This window comes from Engraulis encrasicolus, chromosome 11 (assembly GCF_034702125.1).
Source record: "Engraulis encrasicolus isolate BLACKSEA-1 chromosome 11, IST_EnEncr_1.0, whole genome shotgun sequence".
Classification (NCBI taxonomy): domain Eukaryota; kingdom Metazoa; phylum Chordata; class Actinopteri; order Clupeiformes; family Engraulidae; genus Engraulis; species Engraulis encrasicolus.
In genome coordinates, this window is record NC_085867.1 from 13,166,866 (window position 1) to 13,186,855 (window position 19,990).

Below are 19,990 nucleotides of genomic sequence, written 5' to 3' on the forward strand. Positions count from 1 at the left end.
TGTTTTAATGTGATCACTGGAGCGCCTTTGTCCACTCACATTCACACAACTCCACACATGAAAGCCTCAGACAGTCAGGCATGTTTGCTTACTATCCAACGGACTTTCTGTCTCGTAAAAGCGGGTAAGTTCTTATTGACAAATTTAAACAGTGATGGTTTCATTGTGACCTATATATTTTTTATTGACAGAGGAGAGTAGATTTTGTTTGTTTCCATGATCATATTAGCCTATGCCAGCAGCTGTAGGCCTGCCATGGTGCAACAGCTTTTATTCTGTTAAATGTGTTGCTGAAGTGAAGAGGTGCAATGGCTTACATTGCAATGATGGTACTTTTACTTAGTTTGGACAGTGACAAACTGCAACTACTTAGCTACAGGCTGGAGCAGTGAAAGAGTGGCTGTCTTGTCGACCAGCTGAAAGGCAGTATTATTGCACATGGCCACGGACTGAGACATGTTGTATGCTCTGGCTGAAGTGGATGGTAGTGTCACAGGGTTTAACTGTAAACCTAGTTCTTCATCTGAAATGATTCCCAGACTAATTTAAATGTGGAAAAATATAGGGCAATACATGTCCAGACAACTTATTTGCCTGTACAGGCATACTGCAGCATCTTCAAACAGATCTTGAATTTGCACACCTCATATGCCTGCCCATGTCATGACACATTTAAGGGAGATTATACTGTATTCACCACTAACTTTGTCATGCTAAAATGTTATTTCTTTATTTTGTCCAAGAATAGTTAAGGAATATTGTGGCCATTTGTGAACGACACCACAGCACAGCCACAATTCAGTTTAATGTGTATGGGACATTTTTTTGGCTGTGAGAAGTGTGTTTTAATACGTAGAGCTCACATCATGGAAAGTGCTACAATGTTAAATGTTGACACAGAATTCAGTGTTGAGAAGTCAGGACACATTCCTCAATTCAAAATCAATTAGGCCTATTCAATCAATTATTTAAAACTTTTAAGTGCATTCAGTGCTCATTGTCAGACAGTTCAGAACTCTTTGTGCTGTTTTGCTGTTTTTATGGGTTGAGAGCAGGTAAATGTCATCCATGAGTCCTCCATGGAGTCAGGAAGACCACCGCTGATTGGCCGGACTTTTTTTTTTTTTTTAACAAGGAGGGATTTCATGAAGCTACAATAGGGGTCTGAGCTCAGCCATTCTGTAACAAGTATCACATGCTACCTGTTAACGCTGCTGGATGGGGGAAGTCAATTCACCCACAGCAACATTAGTAAGGACGGAGGGAGGTGTTTCTGCCCAGACTCTGTATACAGTAGGATCAGGATTGCCAGCGTGTAGTTGGAGGCTGACCAACAACACACACAAACACACTCTCACAGGACGCAGAGGCAACTGGACAGACCAACATCTTGCTGCATTTCTGACTTGACTTTGGTCAGCCTTCGCAGCTGAAAGCTGGCTGCCATGTCGGCTGTGTGGGACACTGACTATCTCTGGAGGGAGGCACAAGGGTCAGTATTGGGGACCATCTTCTTCCAGTCATGATAATGCAAGATCGTTTGTTTGGTCAACGTGAATTGATTGGTTTGATTGATTGCTTGCTAGGCAGTCACTATAACTTAAACCCCACAGACCAACACTGTATGAATTTCCGGCAAGTGATGTATTCCTGGTCAGTGGTCATATGAACATGTATTTTTCTACGGTTGTTTTGCTTAAGTGCGCAAAGATTTGTTGTTTTGTTGTTTTGTGTTAAGTCAGCTCAGCTATGCTGCCAGGTGAGGGTCCACTCCAGACAGGGGAATCAGAGACTGGAGAACTGTCATGTGCTTCTGATGCATCGCACAGTCTTGCGTAACACTTAATCGTGTTGCTGTGTTGTTTTTTTAAGTGCTCCTTTTAAAGTAACTTTTGATAGTCTTATTCTGGGATGAGCTTAAACTCTTTCTGGATTTCAAAAGAATGGCTCCTCTGCCTGGCCATCTGAAAACCCCTTGATAGAAGAGACTGTCTGATTGTCAAATTTGTGTGATGCGAAGATAGAAGTTTGAAGCTGGTTTTTAAGTCAAGTCAAGTCAAGTCAAGTTTATTGTCAATTTCTTTACATGCACTGGTCATACAAAGAATTTGAAATTGCGTTTCTTGCTCTCCCATGCAGACATAGACTAATCTAGGTAAGGACATAGACAGTATAGACATAGACAGTACTCATACATGGACATAGACAGTATGGACGTAGACATTGCTCATACAGACATTTAAAGTGCAAGACTGGACAACAGAAGACTTGTAGAGAACATACATTAAGAGGAGGTATTTTGTTGTTCTTTTTTCTAAAAGTCCTTTATAGCGTTCTGACATAGTAATAGTAGCATTTGAAGAAATAAATAATTAAAAAAGGTTTTTATTAAATACACCAGCAGCAGTATGTGTGTGTGTGTGTTTGTATGTGTTTTGTGTGCGTGTGTGCGTGTGTGTGTGTGTGTGTGTTTAGTGCAGGTAGAAAGTGCGGTGTGCGTCTGTGTGTGTGTACCTGTGTATGTGTGTGTGTGTGTGTGTGTGTGTGTGTGTGTGTATGTGTGTGAGTATGAGTTGTGTGTCAGTGTGTGTATGTTTGGGTTTAGTGCAGAAAGTGCAGTGTGCTTGTGTGTGTGTGTGTGTGTGTGTGTGTGTGTGTGTGTGTGTGTGTGTGTGTGTGTGTGTGTGTGTGTGTGTGTGTGTGTGTGTGTGCATGTGTATGTTTTGAGTTAGTGCAGGTTGAAAGTTCAGTCACAGATGTAGTAGTGCAGGTGGAATGTTCAGTCGCAGATATGGTGGTGGGGATGAGGGGGGGGAGCGTTGTCAGTGGCCTGGCTGGCTAGAGGCTGACAGTGAAGGGAGAGTGGGTTGAGTGTTCAGTATCTTGATTGCTTGATGCATCGTGCTGCTTGCAAGCCTGGTGGTACGGGAACGGAGGCGCCTGTACCTCTTTCCAGAGGGCAGGAGGCTGAACAGTTTGTGTGCAGGGTGGCTTGTGTCTTTGATGATCATCAGTGCTTTTCGGGTGAGGCGTGCGGTGTAAATGTCCTGCAGGGAGGGGAGTGGTACTCCAATGATCTTCTTCGCTGTGTTCACAACACGCTGGAGTGTCTTCCTGTTTTTCTCCGTGCAGCTTCCTCCCCACACTGTGATGCAGCTGGACACGACGCTCTCTATGGTTCCTCTGTAGAATGTTGTCATGATGGAGGGTGTAGCACTTGCCTTCTTTAGTTTGCGCAAGAAGTAGAGACGCTGATGGGCCTTCTTCGCCAGTGATGTAGTGTTGGTGGTCCAAGAGAGGTCGTCGCTGATGTGCACTCCAAGGAACTTGGTGCTGCTCACTCTCTCCACAGCATCACCTTCGATGGTCAGTGGTGGCAGTTGTTTTTGGACCCTCTGAAAGTTGACAACAATCTCCTTGGTCTTGTTGACATTCAGCAGGAGGTTGTTGTCTTTGCACCATCTGGCCAGCAGGTCTACTTCTTCTCTGTAGTGGGTCTCATCGCCCTTAGTGATGAGGCCCACCAGTGTTGTATCATCCGCAAACTTCACTAGATGGTTAGTGCTGTGGGTCGTTGTGCAGTCATGTGTCAGCAGCGTGAACAGCAGGGGGCTGAGAACACAACCTTGCGGAGCCCCCGTGCTCAGGGTCAGGGTGCTTGAGGTGTTATTCCCTACCCGTACTGCTTGTGGTCTCTGCATCAGGAAGTCCAGCAGCCAGTTGCAGAGGGAGGTGCTGAAACCTAGTTTGTCCAGTTTTCTGATGAGTTGTTGTGGTATTATGGTATTGAATGCTGAGCTGAAGTCAATGAACAGCATTCTCACATATGAGTCTTTATTGTCCAAGTGGGTGAGGGCTGGATGGAGGGCAGAGCAGATTGCATCCTCCGTGGATCGCTTGGCTCGGTATGCGAACTGGTAGGGGTCCAGGGTGGGGGGTAGGGTGGCTTTGATGTGTGACAGGACTAGCCGTTCGAAGCACTTCATGATTATGGGCGTCAGTGCTACAGGACGGTAGTCATTGAAGCATGATGGTGATGATTTCTTCGGCACGGGTATGATGGTAGCAGCTTTGAAAAGTGATGGGATGACTGCTTGCTCCAGAGAGATGTTAAAGATGTCTGTGAAGACATCCTTCAGCTCTTCTGCACAATCCTTCAACACTCGGCCAGGTATGTTGTCTGGGCCAGCTGCTTTGCGTGGGTTGATGGTGGCCAGTGTCCTCTTCACACTGGCAGAGGACAGGTACAGGGGTTGATCATGGGGGGGAGGGGGAGTTTTCTGTGGATGAGTGTCATTTTGTGCTTCAAAACGGGCAAAGAAACTGTTCAGGTCGTTTAGCAGAGAGGTGTTGTTGTCACAGCTTCGTGGTGCGGGCTTATAGTCCGTGATGGCCTGTATGCCCTGCCACAGGCTCTGTGCATCTCTGCTGTCTTTGAAGTGTGTTGTTATTTTGTCCGAGTATTCCTTTTTTGCTTTCCTGATGCCCTGGGACAGGTTTGCTCTTGCTGCTTTTAGGCCAGCTACGTCTCCTGCTCTGAAGGCTTTGTCTCTGGCCCTCAGCAGTCTGTGAACGTCTCCTGTGAACCATGGCTTCTGGTTGGCTCTGGTGGTGATGCGTTTTATTTCTGTAACATCATCAATGCATTTTGTGATGTAGGAGGTCACGGTGTCTGTGTACTCCTCAATGTCAATGTGGTTGCTGTGGGTGGCAGCTGTTTTGAACATGTCCCAATCTGTGGTTTCAAAGCAGTCTTGTAGTCGTGACACGGCTCCCTCTGGCCATTTTCTCACCTCCTTCAGAGCTGGTTTGGTGAGTTTTACCTTTTGTCTGTAGGCTGGCAGTAGCAGAATTTTTGGGGATTTTATGCCTTTATTTGGATAGGACATGGATTGGATAGGATTGGACATGTAGAATCTGACAGGAAATAAGTAGGTGAGAGAGGATAGAGGACAGATTGGGAAATAACCTCTTGTTGAGCGCAAACTCCATTCCCTGAGTATAGGCTGGTATGAGTGAGCCACGGCGTCCCCGAGTCTTACAGGTTTTATCCAGTGTGTGTGTGTGTGTGTGTATTGTGTGTTGTGTGTGTACATGTTGATGTTTGTGCATACATACATGTTGATGTTGTGTGTGCCTGTACATTAGGGCGAAGCTGGCCTCTCTCTTTAGCCTGGACCAGGCTGAGAGTCAGGGTAACGAGTCCTTTCAGTTCACGGCCCCCAAGCAACCAAAGAAGAACACCCCGACTGTTGCCCCAACCACAGGTTTGCCTCCAATCCATCATAGTCATATGAGGACCATATTACCTTTTGACGATCGTATTGACAGTCATTTTGAGTTTTTCCGCCACAGCTGCCGCTTTTGACTGATGACTTGTTTATTTGTTTACAAACTTGAAGGTCCTCCTCCTCCTCGCCCGAAGGCGGCCCCATCTCCTCCATCTCCTCCATCTGCACCATCAGTGATGTTCGTCACAGCTGTCTATGCATTCCGCTTGTGAGTGATGGTTATGCAAGACTTTCATGAACGTTATTTATTTTTTCAAGTCAACATAATTGAATATATGCACTGCGTATGCTGTATTTGTAGTGATGTGCAACCTGGATTCAGAAGCCACAATCAAGTGCCACATTTCAAATGACCTGGTTTTACCTGTCTCATTATCCTATTTGCACAGGGAAATCCAAGGTTTTACATTTTTTTTTAAAAAATCTGGCGCTGGGGTGAATTTCTCGAAACCAAAGTTGCTTACTACATTAGCTACTTCGTTGCTTTCAATGCATTTTCCCATTGGCAACTACCGAAGTTGCTAACAGGCTAACAACTTCCCTTTTGAGAAACTCACCCCTGGATTGTAGCTTCTGAATCCAGGTTGCAAATCACTGTATGGTTGCATTCATGAAAAGCAAACACGTTTCAGGTCCAACTTGAAGGAAATGTGTCTGTGTCCCAACTGTCTGTGGTTGTGTTTACAGTTTGAATGGACAGCATGTTAAGCAGGGGAAAGTTGGAGCTGCAGTTCTGGGTAACCATGGAAATAAAGAGGTGAAGGCACGGCTGGAAACCGATTTCTCCACACATTTCATTTCAAAGATGTAGTTTATCCATTCCAGTGGAGTGCAGTCCTTTCATAAAACGGTTTAAATATAAAACATTGAACATGAACACGGAGTACAACCGTTATCTTTTTTGTTAGACCAGCTCTTCTGTTTAATGTATATTATTATTTTCTTATTTTATTCCTCTCTTTTTAACAAACGAAACCAGAATACAACTTTTAAAGTTCCATTCCATTGTTGGTGATGAACCCTTGTGCATTTTACAGTACAAGATCCTCATCTATGGTAGCCAGCAGAAACCGATAACAAGCGCAAAGATCCATCCTGGGTTTACTCTAACAGTGAGTACACACACACAAGTCATCAGATGTTATGCTTTGTATACCTGAAAAATCTCTTCATATGGTCTTGACTTGTCTCTGTGTGTGTGTGTGTGTGTGCGTGTGTGTGCGTGTGTGTGTGTGTGTGTGTGTGTGTGTGCGTGTGCGTGTGCGTGTGCGTGTGCGTGTGTGTGTGCGTGTGCGTGTGCGTGTGCGTGTGCGTGTGCGTGTGCGTGTGCGTGTGCGTGTGCGTGTGCGTGTGCGTGTGTGTGTGTAATCTATTATGTGTTGTAGGTTCAGCCTGGGAAGTATGCCACCTTCTATGATGACCAGAGACAAAATTGGTCATTGATGTTTGACTCCCTGGAAATAAGTGCCGACTTCTGCAAACAGGTGACTTCAAGCACAGTTTACATGCTCAATATCCAGACAGAATTCATTGTAGGGGCCACGGTGGATCAATGAGCTAAGACGCCATACCATTACGCCGGCGACCTAGGTTCGATTTTGGTCCAAGGTCCTTTGCCGATCCTTCCCCTCTCTCTCTCTCTCCCACTCGTTTCCTGTCGGACTCTCACACTGTCCTGTCCTGAATAAAGCCATAAAAGCCACTTTAAAAATATCTTTATAAAAAGAATTCACTCTATAATAAATGGGGAGCAATACACGTTAAGTGTACTAGCAGTTTATCTTATCAGAATTTGATGTCTGTGCATAAATATGAATATTTGCTCCCCTGCTTTTACCTCCGCCAAGGACGTTATGTTTGCAGTCGCATTCGTCTGTTTGTCAGAAGGATAGCTAAAAAAAGATGTGGAGATGTTGGAAATGACAAAAGGAACAAGTGATTACATTTTGGTGGTGATCTGGATCACGATCCGGATCCAGGCAATTTTTAAAAGATTCTTCACCATTGAAGGATAGGGCGAATTTGGACAAATTCCACAAAAACAAGGCAGAAAGACTGAAAAAATAGGGTGAACGAACATAGTCAAATGTTCTATCAAACCGTGTTTGAGAGTTCATTTCTACTTTTCTATATTTTTATTTCACATGCTTAGTTTTAAAGTTCAGCCTGGTTCCTTCATCTCCACTCTTTCTTTCTCAAGGTATGTTTGGCAAAGTGGAATGCTGACCCCTCTCTTGAGACCGTGATGACCCAGGATCTGGTGTTAGGAGAAGGGAAGGCAGCAGAGGATGGAGACACCGTGACGATCAGCTTCACCGCATGGCTTCTGCAGAACCACACCACAGGAGAGGTAACACACAATGAACAGTCTGTTGATGTTCCGCCTGTTCCCCTTGCTACGGAAAGCTAACAGGGTCAAATTCATATTTGTGTGGGCAAGCTCCTACCACCCACAAAATCTTAGGACAGTTTGCCCCCTTTAGCCTTCCATAAATACAACTGTTTTCCTCCTCGTAGAACTCCTATATATAGCTATTGTTGGATCCGGAGAGCACCGGAATTTGAGCTGAAATTAATTTGCTACTTCAGCAGGCCACTTACTCTTAATGTCCCCAGTTACAACCATGTCCACTTTTGTGTTCTGTAAAATACCCTATTGTTCTTTTTTTTTTTTTTGATCCGTTGTTGCCTGTGTGTCATACGTTAGTTACATAACAGATTTTATAAAAGGTCCTTGGCAGCTGTAGAGTCAATAATGTTATAATGCACTTAATAGCTTCCTTGCTGTCTGACATTATTGGTCTGCTGGTTTTTGGTATGAGTTCTATTAGTCCCCACCCCCCTTTTTCAAAGAATTCCACTTCTGCTGAATGCCCACATAACTTTATCTCTGTCTCTCTTGGAGACATTCAACTCCAGTGCGAGTAAGGACAAGTTGCATCCCTTGATGCTGGGACCTAGCAAAGTGAGTTGCACTTTTTTGAGTTACTCTAAGTTCAGATCTTGTTTTATACAGCGTTTGTCTTCAACAGGCTTCTGCTATATAATACTATGTGTCTCTCTCGTGTGATCGGAAGGGTTGGGAAGAAGGCTTACTGGGGATGAAAGGAGGGGCCCATCGACGCCTCATCATCCCTCCGAGTAGAAGAACTGGGCCCAGTGGCATTCTGAACAACGCTCCTCGGTCCAGTACCCTGGTTCTGGATGTAGAAGTTCGCCAGGTGAGACAAACTTTTGTAAAAATTTATTTTAGCGTCTTTTTAGCCTTCATTGATAGGACTATGAAGATGATGATGGGAAGTATGAGAATTTTGGGGTAGGGTTGGGAAATGATCCTGGCTGTATTCAAACCTGGGTCAACATGGGCAGGTTGTCCATTCATAAAATAGTACGGTGTGTTAGCCCAGTGTAGCACCTCTCACAAATGTGAAAACTTTTAGGAAATGCGTAAGGCATAGTACAGTATTTTACTTTGTGAGTATGTTTCATATTTGTATGGGAAAATTACTCAAAGTAAAATTACTAACTTGTATTGTCAATTTGTGTCACCTAGGTTTGTTTTGGTAAGGACGGAACATTGGGCTGTCCTAGCCTGGGGACTTTAGAGTCTCCACCATCCTCTATACCTGTGGAGATACCGACCCCTGAAGCATCCCCACCCAAACAAATCCACCAGAGCCCTCAAACGCAGAAGTATGTACAGTATTGTAACGTTGTACCTCCCGTAGAGCCTGACCTGTAGATGTGATGAGGGATGTGAATATGAAGGCTCAAAATGTCCCGTTGGTTTCATCTGCAGGGTCCAGCAGCGAGCTAAATCCAATTCTCCAAATGAGAAGCTGGAGGTTAGTGATTTCTCCTCCTCACTATTTCCCCTCCACCCAGTTCTGTACAGTAGCACCCTTCTCACCCCACACTGCTTCAGAGTGACAGTACAGATGCACAGTTTGAAGAAGGATATTCTTCTTCAGTTGCTTGACGTTATATTATTTTATTCCCCTATACCATATACCCTCTGCGTTCGGCGTTGGGTTTGCACTTTGCCTAGAGGTCGAGCTCTGCCAAGGCCAGACTGATCACCCGCATGGCGAAGATGGGCCAGCCCCTTCTCCCCTTCCTGCACGGGGCCATCCCAGCCCAGCCGGACCCCAGCGACTCAGAGACGGAGGTAGGTAGTAGTGTTGGCTTCATGGTTAACTTTGCAGTGCCTTCTTTTTGTTTTGTTTGCTTGTTGTTGGAAAAAACGTTGATTGTGCCCATATGTGTGTAAATTCATTGTGAGACAGAGGTAGGCAATGTGTCTGAGAAACGTCTCATTCATACAGGATGTCTTGGCCAAAGTGTTGGCTTCTTAGTTAACAAGCAGTCTATGAAATGTTTTGTGCTTGTTTGTTGCAGGAAAACACATTTGTGAACAAAGGTTCAGTCATAAATAGAGAAATCTTCGTCTAATTCATGTAAAATGTAGTGATATAAATGACTGTCTGTCCATAATGTTGGCGCTGATGTGAGGATGAATCAGTGGCTAATGTGTCTGTTCATACAGTTGTTTATACTTCTGCTACAAAAATGTATTCCTCCACATATTTCTAGCTTTTTCTGTCCTCTTTTGTGAGTTGCGCTGCTAAATGAAATGTAAAAAGTTACCATAGGAAAGCTATTTTCAATGCTAAGAATATGGACAGTGACTGATGTTGTGTTGTCATGTCAGATTGGATGTCATTTTTGTATTAGATATATTCTTTTAATGTCACCAGGATCTTTGTGACGTTGAAGAAACCCACCATGCGACCCCTCCCACTGTCCCGGCCTCCCCATCCTCCTCGCCACCAGAAACGCCTGCTCTCAATCCAGGTCTGATTAACTGATGATTACCGTAACCAAGCTAATGCATTACACGTTAGTTTGCCAAACAACTATTGTCTAGAAGAATATTCAGATACAGTAATTGGTTTTTCATAACTACTCATGCACGTTGTCCACTTAACATGCAGTTGCAGTGTCATCCCAGATCATTTTGGCAAGGCAAATGGAGACCATCCCACCGCCTGTTGAGACTACACCAGTGCAATCCTTTGTGGTGAGTGTTGACTGTCTGAGTGGTGATTACGCTTAACAGCAGGGATGGGCAACTGGAGGCCCGGGGGCCACATGCAGCCTGCCACCTCACTCAATGCGGCTGATGGACTAAGCAGTAATTTAAAAAATAATTACCAGATTTTTTTAAACAACTACTGAATCAATCAATCAATCAAGTAATTATACTGTGGGCCAATAGAGTACACTTCTGTTACTTCCAAACAATATGGGCAGTCAGTGAGCAACCAACTGCAGCTAGAACTTTCAGTCAGATCCGTGATCATATGGGCCTATGCTGGTGGCAATGAAGAAACATGGTCCTACTCATCATAAAACTTGTCCATTTCTGCTTTACAGTTTTCCTTTATAATTTCTCTTAAAAAAAAAAAAATCAGTCCCATTGATTTAACTGCAGAAGTGAAACCAGTTGTTGTTGCTTTTTCCTTTTTTTCCCCAACAGCCTTACCATACCATGCTGTCCACTGCCCATATTCAGCCAATGGGTTTTCACACTGTGCCTTACCCAGGTAAAGTTTTCATAGCTCTCACTTCACGTTTTCATAATGGAGTTGGTACTGGGTATGTCTTGACTAGTTAGTACTAAATACACCTTTGATGGTACATTTTATATACAGTGCACAGCAATAATGAGTACACCCCTGTTGAAAAGTAACATTTTGAACAATATTCCAATAAGAACAAAAGTTATTTCCAAAACGATCATAGAGTAAGTGTAATGCAACATCTGTTGAGCTTATGACAGAAAAATAAAGTCAATAGTATAACTCAAATTAAACTTACATATTTGTCCATTTTTGTGAAATTATGCTGATGCAAAAGTGAGTACACCCCTATGTTAAACCCTCATATAGTGTCTGAGAAGGGGCCGTATTGGCCCGAAACGTCTCGAAATTGAAAGGGATTAAAAGGGAGGTCATTGATGTGCGTTTCATCCTTTTCATGTCATATTTGGTGTTGGCTAATTGTTTCCATGTGTATCCGTGTTCATGACCCAGCTCCTGATGTCACTTCCTTCCTGATGAGTGACGTCAGGCAGTTCAGCACCGAGATGCGGCTGGATGTTGGGAAGGTAGCCGATAAACTAGAACAGCTAAATGCCAAGGTGACACTTTTTCCATACATGCTGTACATGTATCTAAAATATTAAACTTTTTTTTTTTAATCTAAATTCTGCAACTCAACTTCAAACCTTATCTGTTTAGTTTTATTGTGTCCTCCAATTATTGCTTACATCTATTATTTTAGTCACCAGAAAGTTCTAGAAGGAGGGCCAGAGAAGGCCAGGGGCCCTGCTGGTTACTCGTGGCCCCTGCTATGGGCCCTGGACTAAAAAGGACTTGCAAAATATTAATTTGTTGAGGATGACAATGTTTTGATCATAGATCTTCTTCAGGCGCAAATCCTGCTACTATTTTGATTTGACACCTGCTGGTGGTTTGGTGGATGTGTGTGCCCTCCACCACACTTCGACTTTTTTGTAAATGATGGAAATATTGATTCGTATTGAAAATAAATTGAAAGTTAAATGTAAAAAAATGCCTAAAATTGAAGTTACCTGTTTTTCCATTATAGGTAGTAATAGTATATGATTTCCAAAAGCTCATCCTCACCCTTCAGTTGCTTACAGTACCAGAACCTTTTAACCATTCTGCCAGTATCTTTTTATTGTATTATATTACACGTATTTTTATGTTTTTCTTCTGATTCTTGCTGTGTGTACATCTCAGTCAATATAGTGCATGTTGAGCGACACCTGCTCGCAGACAAGATGCAGGTGTATTGTTGATTGACAATGTAAAATCAGTCTAAAAACAGCCCTTCTATGGCTAACCGGTAGGGCACTCGTCTACCATGCTGCTGACCCGAGTTCGATTCCCGGCCCGGGTCCTTTGCAGACCCCTCCCCATCTCTCTCCCCTCTCGCTTCCTGTCCACCTCTCACACTGTCCTGTGAAAGTCGAAAAAGACCCCCAAAAAAATCGTTCTAAAAACAATCTACGGTCTTCTCCCCCCTAACACACAGGTGGAGAAGCTTCAGAATCATGGCTCTTTCTTTGGTTGCCCTTCCCTGTCCATGGACACGGCTATGATCATGCACAGCATCCAGAGAATCACTCAGGTCTGTATGAGATTACTGTGGACAGAGAGGACAAGACAAGACAAGTTGTGACGGTGTGTGTGTGTGTGTCTGTCTGTCTGTCTGTCTGTCTGTCTGTGTGGACGTGTATGTTTTTGCCAATCACATGCTTTCGCTGCTATTCAGGAGAACACCACGCTAAAACAGGAACTTCATGAGAAAAGCAATCGAATTGAAGAGCAGAACTCAAAGATCGGCGAGCTGATAGAACAGAATCAAAGGCACGTGCTCTTGTTTCTTGGCTCACGTATTCCAGTTGCTTGTTGACATTCTGTGTTAATTGAATTTGAATCTTGGATGTCTGAAAGGTTATTTAAAATGACTTTGTGTGTATTTGTGGCATAGATGCATAGAAAGAAACAGCCAGCTCCAGGAACAGAAAAGCAACTCCTTTCATTCCAGTGGTCAGAACACCCACACACGGCTGTTGATGGCTGAACAAGACAAGGTAACCTGCGTATAAATCAATAAAGATACAGAGACAGGCCCCTCCAGACATACTGCACACATATACAAGTACTTGGACTCACTGCACTGTCTGTTATTGATTTTCCTGATGCTCATCTCTCCTTCTCTCTCTCTCTCTCTCTCTCTCTCTCTCTCTCTCTCTCTCTCTCTCTCTCTCTCTCTCATTCACTCTCACTCACTCACTCACTCACTCACACACACACACACACACACACACACACACACACAGGTACGACTGGTGGAGGAGTTGTCGAGCACCACATCTTTGTTGTGTGAGGTGCAGCAAGAGACCTCAACCCTCCAGCAGAGGGCGACAGAGCTCCAGGCTAAACTCACAGCCACCCTTCAGAACGCCCATCGCCAGAGAACCCAGATCTCTGCACTGGAGACCGCTGTGGAAGGTACTAATACGGTTCCTGAACTCAGTAAGACACTACCCCTGTTATAAATTAACTTTCATGGCAATGTTGTCTTCGGAGTGAGAAGTCTGCACACTCCAAATCCTTCTTTGTTACCTACGCCTATGTTTTCGGTCGCGTTGGTTTATCTGTTTGACTGTTTGTTTGTCAGCAGGATGACTCAAAAACTAATGCACGGATTTGGACGAAACTTTGTGGAGTTATTAGTAATGACCCAAGGAAGAAGTGATTAAATTCTGGTGGTGATCCGGATCACGAACGGGAACCAGGACCTTTTTAAAGATTTTTCAACATTGCTGGCCTATACGTCTAGACGCCCCTAGTGACCACAAATTGAATTGCGACATTCCAGTTTCTAACTCTACAAAAAGAGGGGAGAAAGTCAGGGTGTAACATAATCAAGAGTTCTATCAAGCAGCTTCCTTGGCGGAGGTCTGCGCTCTCTGAGTGCTTCTAGTTTTTCAATATTGTGAAAATAAATTATGACCAAGTAGTAATGTATTGCTAAAGACCCAATGTTTTTCAGTGACTATTACAGCGTTCCACAGGTGGAATGGCTCACCTTAAAGTGATACTGTCCCATTTTTGGAAATAAGCTTATTTTACACCTCCCCTTGAGTTAAATAATAGGGTTTTACCGTTCTCCTATACATTGAGTCCTATGAGACCAGTTAGCCACCAGCTGGTCTCCTAGGACTGGAGAGGATGTTAGGATGTTAACTGCTAGCTTGGAGGTAAAATTTGCACTGCCATACCCAGAGAACGGTTGAAAGTATGGGAGAACGGTAAAAACCCTTTTATTTAAATCAAGGGGAAGTGTAAAATTAGCTAATTTCATAATATGGGACAGGATCACTTTAAGGGACTACAGCCCACAAAAGTAAAGCTTACTTCAAGTACAACGGTTGTAGATGTTTTATGTTTCCTAGACAAAGACCAAAAAAAATAAATACAGAAATTTGTTGTTAAATTTTGTTTTTGTTTTAAGCTTCACAATCTCGCATGGGATATACATTATACTATAAGCCTGCACGTGAAAATCATATTGGCCTGTTTTCTGCGGTTTGCAGAATTGAAGGCCGGAAAAGAACAGAGTCAAGTTGAGAGGCGCAAAGAGAAGCAGAAATGCAAAGAGCTGCAGCTCCAAGTGGACAACCTGGAGGAGGAGCTTCAGGATCTCAAAGCAGACAAGAAGGCCATGGCACAGGTGGGTGTGTGTGCGTGCGTGCGCGTGAGACCATACCTTATATCACCTCTCTCCTCCTCTGTCCAAACAGGTCACAATGTGTTTATTTCCCTGATATAATTGGAAAATGACTGAAGCCAGCTAGTAATTTCTTCTTCGTCCCTTCTTCTTTCTCCTCTCACTCATTTTCCTGCCATTTTATGTCGTTTTTTATTTCACTTGCCATGCCTTGTGCTTTATCATATTTTTATATTTGTAAAGCACATTGAATTGCATTTGTGTTTAATTGCGCTATACAAATAAAATTGCCTTGCCTTGCCTCTTCCTCATCCTTTTCTCCTTTCTTGTTCCTCCTCCTCCTCCTGCTCTGCTTCGCTCACACATCCTTTTACTTCTGCTCCCCAACCCCTCCTCCTTGTTGTACTGTACACCTCCTTCTCATCCTGCTCTTCCTCCTTCTTCTCCTCCTCATTTTGTGCTCTCTTGTGCTTTTACACCTCTTCACCCCGCCTTTCTTCCTACTTGTCCTCCTCTTCTATGTCCTCCTCTTGTACTTCTTCTCCTCTTCCAACTCCTTCTGCTACACTCTTCTCTGCTCCTCCTTATATTCCTCCTCTTGTATTTGTACCCCTCCTCCTCCTCCTCATTCTCGCTATCTCTCCTTCCATGTCCTCCTGCGTGCTCCTCCAGTTGCTGCAGGAGAGGAGGAGGAAGTGGCAGCAGGAACGCGAGCGTCTCCTGGGGGAGCTGGAGGAGGCGCGCCAGAGTGGCCAGCAGGAGAGCGACCAGCTCAGGGATCAGCTACGGAGAACCAGGAGCGCCACACAGAACCACAGCACTGAACAGGTATGTTGTGTATATCACAACTCTTCACTAAGGTGGAATGTGATGGATGAATAAGGATCTCACAGCTACTGTATGTACAGAAGCACAGAGGACCTTTTTAACTTTTCTAACTTTTTTTTTAACTTTTCTAACTTTTTTTATTTTATTATACTATTTTTATTGCTGATTGATGGAGACTGGGACTGCAAACTTAATTGCCCACTGATGGAATTAATTAAGTAATTTTAATCTGAATCACAACGTAACTAGCCTTCAGGCTGCACTACTATTGGGAAAGTTGTACCAAAAATACTGGATAAGAGCAAGATGACGCAAAACACGCCCACTCAATGCAAAAGCGTGTGCTCAAGTTGGGTCTCCTAAGGGGGCGTTGTCCCCTCCTTCTTCTTCTCTTTTTGAGGTGTGTGCACAAGACGTGCGCTACCGCCATCTACAGCGCTAAGGGGACTTCATTTATTCTCAACCTCAGGACTCCGAAGGTCTCCTAACCGAAGGTCTCCTAAAGGGGCGTTCACCCGACATAAAGTGGATACCGGAAAAGAAACAAAATGACGCTTCTTGTTAGATCCACCTTCTTTGGTTGTACTACAGCTAGGCTGAGGACCTGTTGTTGTGATACTCAGTGGTCCAGTACTCAAGAGCCCCCTGCAGAGCCACAACACATAACAGCTACAACAAACTATTCAACAACTAGCCAACTAGCAGTAGTACATCAAGTACTGTGGCACAAAACCGGTAGAACAACAACAACCTCAAAATGGCTGTGGAAGTCTCAACAAAACTGTACAGCTCCAGGCCTTTTTATTAGAATACCTGAAAAAGTTGATTTATTTCCATAATTCCATCAATAATGTTAAACTGTCATGGATTGTAGATTCATGGCCCAGTTTTTTAACTATTCCAATCATTATTTTTTTTCTTTTTATATACGTTGGCCTTCCAGCTCAAAAAAACCATGAATTGGGGAATTCGCATTATTAGAATATTGTTATAAAATCAAAATTTTCTTCATCAAAATTCGGGTCACATTAAATCAGTTGAAATTTGGTACTTTCTACATAACATGCAATGGTCAATACTTGGTTAGGACATTCTCTGTCTTCATAATGGCCATGATGCGTTTAACATTGAAGTCAATGGCAAAAACAGTGCATGGGAGTTATGGAAGCCCAGATATCCTTGATGCTTTGCTGTCAGCTGTTCTTGTTTGTTGACCTGGTGCCACACACTTCACTCTTCAATATACCCTGTAGATTTCCATGCCACGTTTTGGCGCTAACTCACCAGTTTAATTCTAAATAACCAGAAATGAAACCCCATTGAAAATGAATGGGGTTTTATTTCTGTTGAGTTAGAATTAAACTGGTGAGTTATCACCAAAACGTGGCATGGAAATCTTCGGGTATATTGAATAGTGAAGTGTGGGGCACCAGGTCAACAAACAAGAACAGCTGACAACAAAGCATCAAGGATTTCTGGGCTTCCATAACTCCCATGCACTGTTTTTGCCATTTACTTCAATGTTAAACGCATCATGGCCATTATGAAGACAGAGAATGTCCTAACTAAGTATTGACCATTGCATGTTATGTAGAAAGTACCAAATTTCAACTGATTTAATGTGACCCGAATTTTGATGAAGAAAAATTTGATTTTATAACAATATTCTAATAATGCGAATTCCCCAATTCATGGGTTTTTTGAGCTGGAAGGCCAACGTATATAAAAAGAAAAAAAATAATGATTGGAATAGTTAAAAAACTGGGCCATGAATCTACAATCCATGACGGTTTAACATTATTGATGGAATTATGGAAATAAATCAACTTTTTCATGGTATTCTAATAAAAAGGCCTGGAGCTGTATAATGTTTAGCATAGCATAGTTTGCATTTGAATAAGAATTGTGTGTGCGTGTATGCCTGCATGTGTTGTTTCAGGACCAGGCTAACCTGGAGGCAGAGTGGCAGAGGCGGTGTGATGAGTCTCTGTCCTCGGCAAGAGAGGTGCACCAGCGAACCTTGTTGGAGGTAGTGGAACAGAGAGACATGCTTGAGGAGACTGTCTCCCAGCTGCACGCGCAGGTCAGAGACACACACACACACACACACACACACACACACACACACACACACACACACACACACACACACACACACACACACACACACACACACACACACACACACACACACACACACACACACACTATGTACTGCTGAGTCTTGGATAGAAGCGAATTGTTTTGTTGACACCTCAAAAAAAACGATTTGAGAGTGTTGTCCCAAACCCTGCCTCATCTCTCTCTCCCATTTGTATCTTGTCTCTACACTGTTCTGTCCTAATAAAAGCAAATTCTACTTTTTGAAAGTTTGATTTCATTCTTCCTCAGATTGCTGAAATCCAGAGAAGGGCGAGGGCTGACAAACAGCAACTGGAGATACGATTGGCTGAGTTAGAGCAGAAGTTGTTCGAACAATCCAATGATGAAGCAACTGCCATGCAGGTGACCATGCTAATGATCTCACTATCATTAGGTGCTGGTTACACGTACGCAGATTTTAAAAAAATCTGTTCAAGTGTTAATACGACATGCAGATGAAAATCTGTTTAAAATGCAAATTTTAAAACTCTGTTTATGTGTAAATGAGGGGCCAAAACCAATGCGTTTTCAAAAATATCCACATATATGTAAACCGCTTCTTAGACAGTAGCCAATTATGTATGATGATGTGCTATACAAGTCATTTTTATTTGATTGATTAATTGATTCTACTGCTTATACTGTGGCATCCCTTCACAGCTGAAGTGGGCAATGAACAGGGTGTTCCACTCCCTGAAGGAGGAGTTTGACCCGGAGCAGACCTACACAGGAAGCACCGTCCTGAAGCTTGCTCTCAACACCATTAAGGTAACTACAGACAGCAAAGGCACTGCATTAAACTGAAGGGTTATCCAAGGAACAGTTAGTAGTTGTAGATAATTGATAAATGTTCATTGATGTTTTGGTTCGTTTGCCACTGTAACTAGTTAGTCCTTTGGGCTTGCACATACTATTATACATAAAATTAAACATTCTTACTTGAGCTTTAGTTTGCGTGAGCATAGCCTCATTAGTAGTAACGTGTGGTGTTGGTGGAGCGAGCACTAACTGCCACGTCTCAATGCAACAGAGTGTCACCCTCCACTTCCTAGCCGACCTCAACGACATCCCAGCTGAAGCAGACGACGAACGAGAGGAAGAGGACGAGGAGGAGAAAAAGAAGGAGACCAACGGCACACCCACTCCACACTCAAATCAGGACAGGAAAAAGGATGAGCGCACAGTAAAAGACGCCGTGGCTAGTCGGGACACAAGGGTGGGAAATGCAATAGTGCGCTCCGCTGTCACAAATTCAAGAGGAGAGTCGACTTACGAGACTACAGAGAGGTCTGGTAGTGGCACAGAGGAGTCGTGGGAATCCTCTAGTGCCGAAGAACTCTTCCTGTGCACTCTGGCCAAGGCAGCAGGGACCCCCACTCACACAGCCAAAACACACAAGTGAACGGCTCACTGCTCTACCTGACTCAGTAGTAAACCAGGTTAAGTTAACCTTGAGGTACAGGTAAATCAGCTAATAGAAGAGCCTTAAGTCATCATTTTCTTAACTAAAAATGGCACATATGGGCAGGTTTACCTTTGGCTGTAGGCAACTTAACCAGGTTTATCACTTAACCATGTAGTTGGAATTAGGGCTGCACAATTAATCGAAAAATAATCAAAATCGTGATAAAATAGTGAAATCGAACTCGTGATTTTAATCGTGATTTAATCGTGGCAATAGTGACGTACTTTTGAGAGCATCCTTGAAGCCAGAACATACTGACAGGCTGGTGTTTCTGGCCAGAAATCTGTCCACTTACGTTTCATGCTATTGCCCTTACATAATTATTACAATTTATTTTATTTTGCTCATCCCGTATGTAATTCATTCTTGGTTATATTTCATCTTGTTATAATTTTCAGAAAAATCTGCAAAAATCAATAATCATGATTAATAATCGTGATTATGATTTTGACCAAAATAATCGTGATTATGATTTTTTCCATAATCGTGCAGCCCTAGTTGGAATACACTCTGGGTCAGAGTCACGACTTTCAATCAGTAATGGCTGTCATGCATACAGTACATACAGTACATGACCAGTGAACTGTAACATCAGGCTATTTTACGACATGTATCTGTTACAACTACTGGTAAGTCACCACTAACGTAGAGGTCACAGGAGCTACATAGAGGTGCATGAAGAGAATAACAACTTGTAATAACTGTGTTTATGTCAAATGGAAAAGAATACACCAGCAACATCTGGATTTGTGTTAATACGTATTATTTAATATAATGGTAATAAAGTAATTGTAACCTCAGGGCAATCATTTTAATCTGTTTTTATTAATTGTTTTGTAATTGTCAAGTTGAACCTAATAAAGCTGTTGATCAGTCTTCATTTTTTGTTGTGAGAAATGAATATGAAACAATGCATTGTCAACAAATTGTTCCATTT

At 43.1% G+C, this 19,990-nt stretch overlaps 2 protein-coding genes across 3 annotated transcripts in view; both read left to right on the top strand.

The window, feature by feature from the left end:
- Positions 1 to 19,990, top strand: part of setx (senataxin) — a 1,003,984-nt gene that overhangs the window by 723,225 nt on the left and 260,769 nt on the right. The gene's annotated exons all lie outside the window — the stretch shown is intronic.
- fkbp15a (FKBP prolyl isomerase family member 15a) lies at positions 41 to 19,933 on the top strand. 2 transcript variants are annotated; one of them, XM_063211192.1, is made up of 26 exons: positions 41 to 124; positions 5,149 to 5,267; positions 5,403 to 5,499; positions 5,979 to 6,048; positions 6,329 to 6,403; positions 6,677 to 6,775; positions 7,492 to 7,641; positions 8,197 to 8,256; positions 8,369 to 8,512; positions 8,845 to 8,984; positions 9,091 to 9,136; positions 9,340 to 9,459; positions 10,049 to 10,145; positions 10,286 to 10,371; positions 10,831 to 10,897; positions 11,387 to 11,493; positions 12,414 to 12,509; positions 12,654 to 12,748; positions 12,873 to 12,975; positions 13,225 to 13,396; positions 14,485 to 14,621; positions 15,291 to 15,446; positions 17,386 to 17,529; positions 17,838 to 17,951; positions 18,249 to 18,356; positions 18,619 to 19,933. In XM_063211192.1, the coding sequence occupies exons 1-26, from the start codon at positions 81 to 83 to the stop codon at positions 18,988 to 18,990; spliced, it is 3,018 nt and encodes a 1,005-aa protein (XP_063067262.1). In that variant the 5' UTR covers positions 41 to 80; the 3' UTR covers positions 18,991 to 19,933. The 2 variants fall into 2 exon arrangements, with proteins under 2 accessions (XP_063067262.1, XP_063067261.1); XM_063211191.1 differs by lacking the exon at positions 41 to 124 and adding an exon at positions 1,334 to 1,492.

Excerpts from the sequence above, each read along its gene's own strand:
- fkbp15a (XM_063211191.1), top strand. The coding sequence starts at position 1,446 with ATGTCGGCTGTGTGGGACACTGACTATCTCTGGAGGGAGGCACAAGG. Across the intron at positions 5,268-5,402 it reads GACTGTTGCCCCAACCACAG|GTCCTCCTCCTCCTCGCCCG; the intron begins GTTTGCCTCCAA and ends ACAAACTTGAAG. Across the intron at positions 10,372-10,830 it reads CACCAGTGCAATCCTTTGTG|CCTTACCATACCATGCTGTC; the intron begins GTGAGTGTTGAC and ends TTTCCCCAACAG.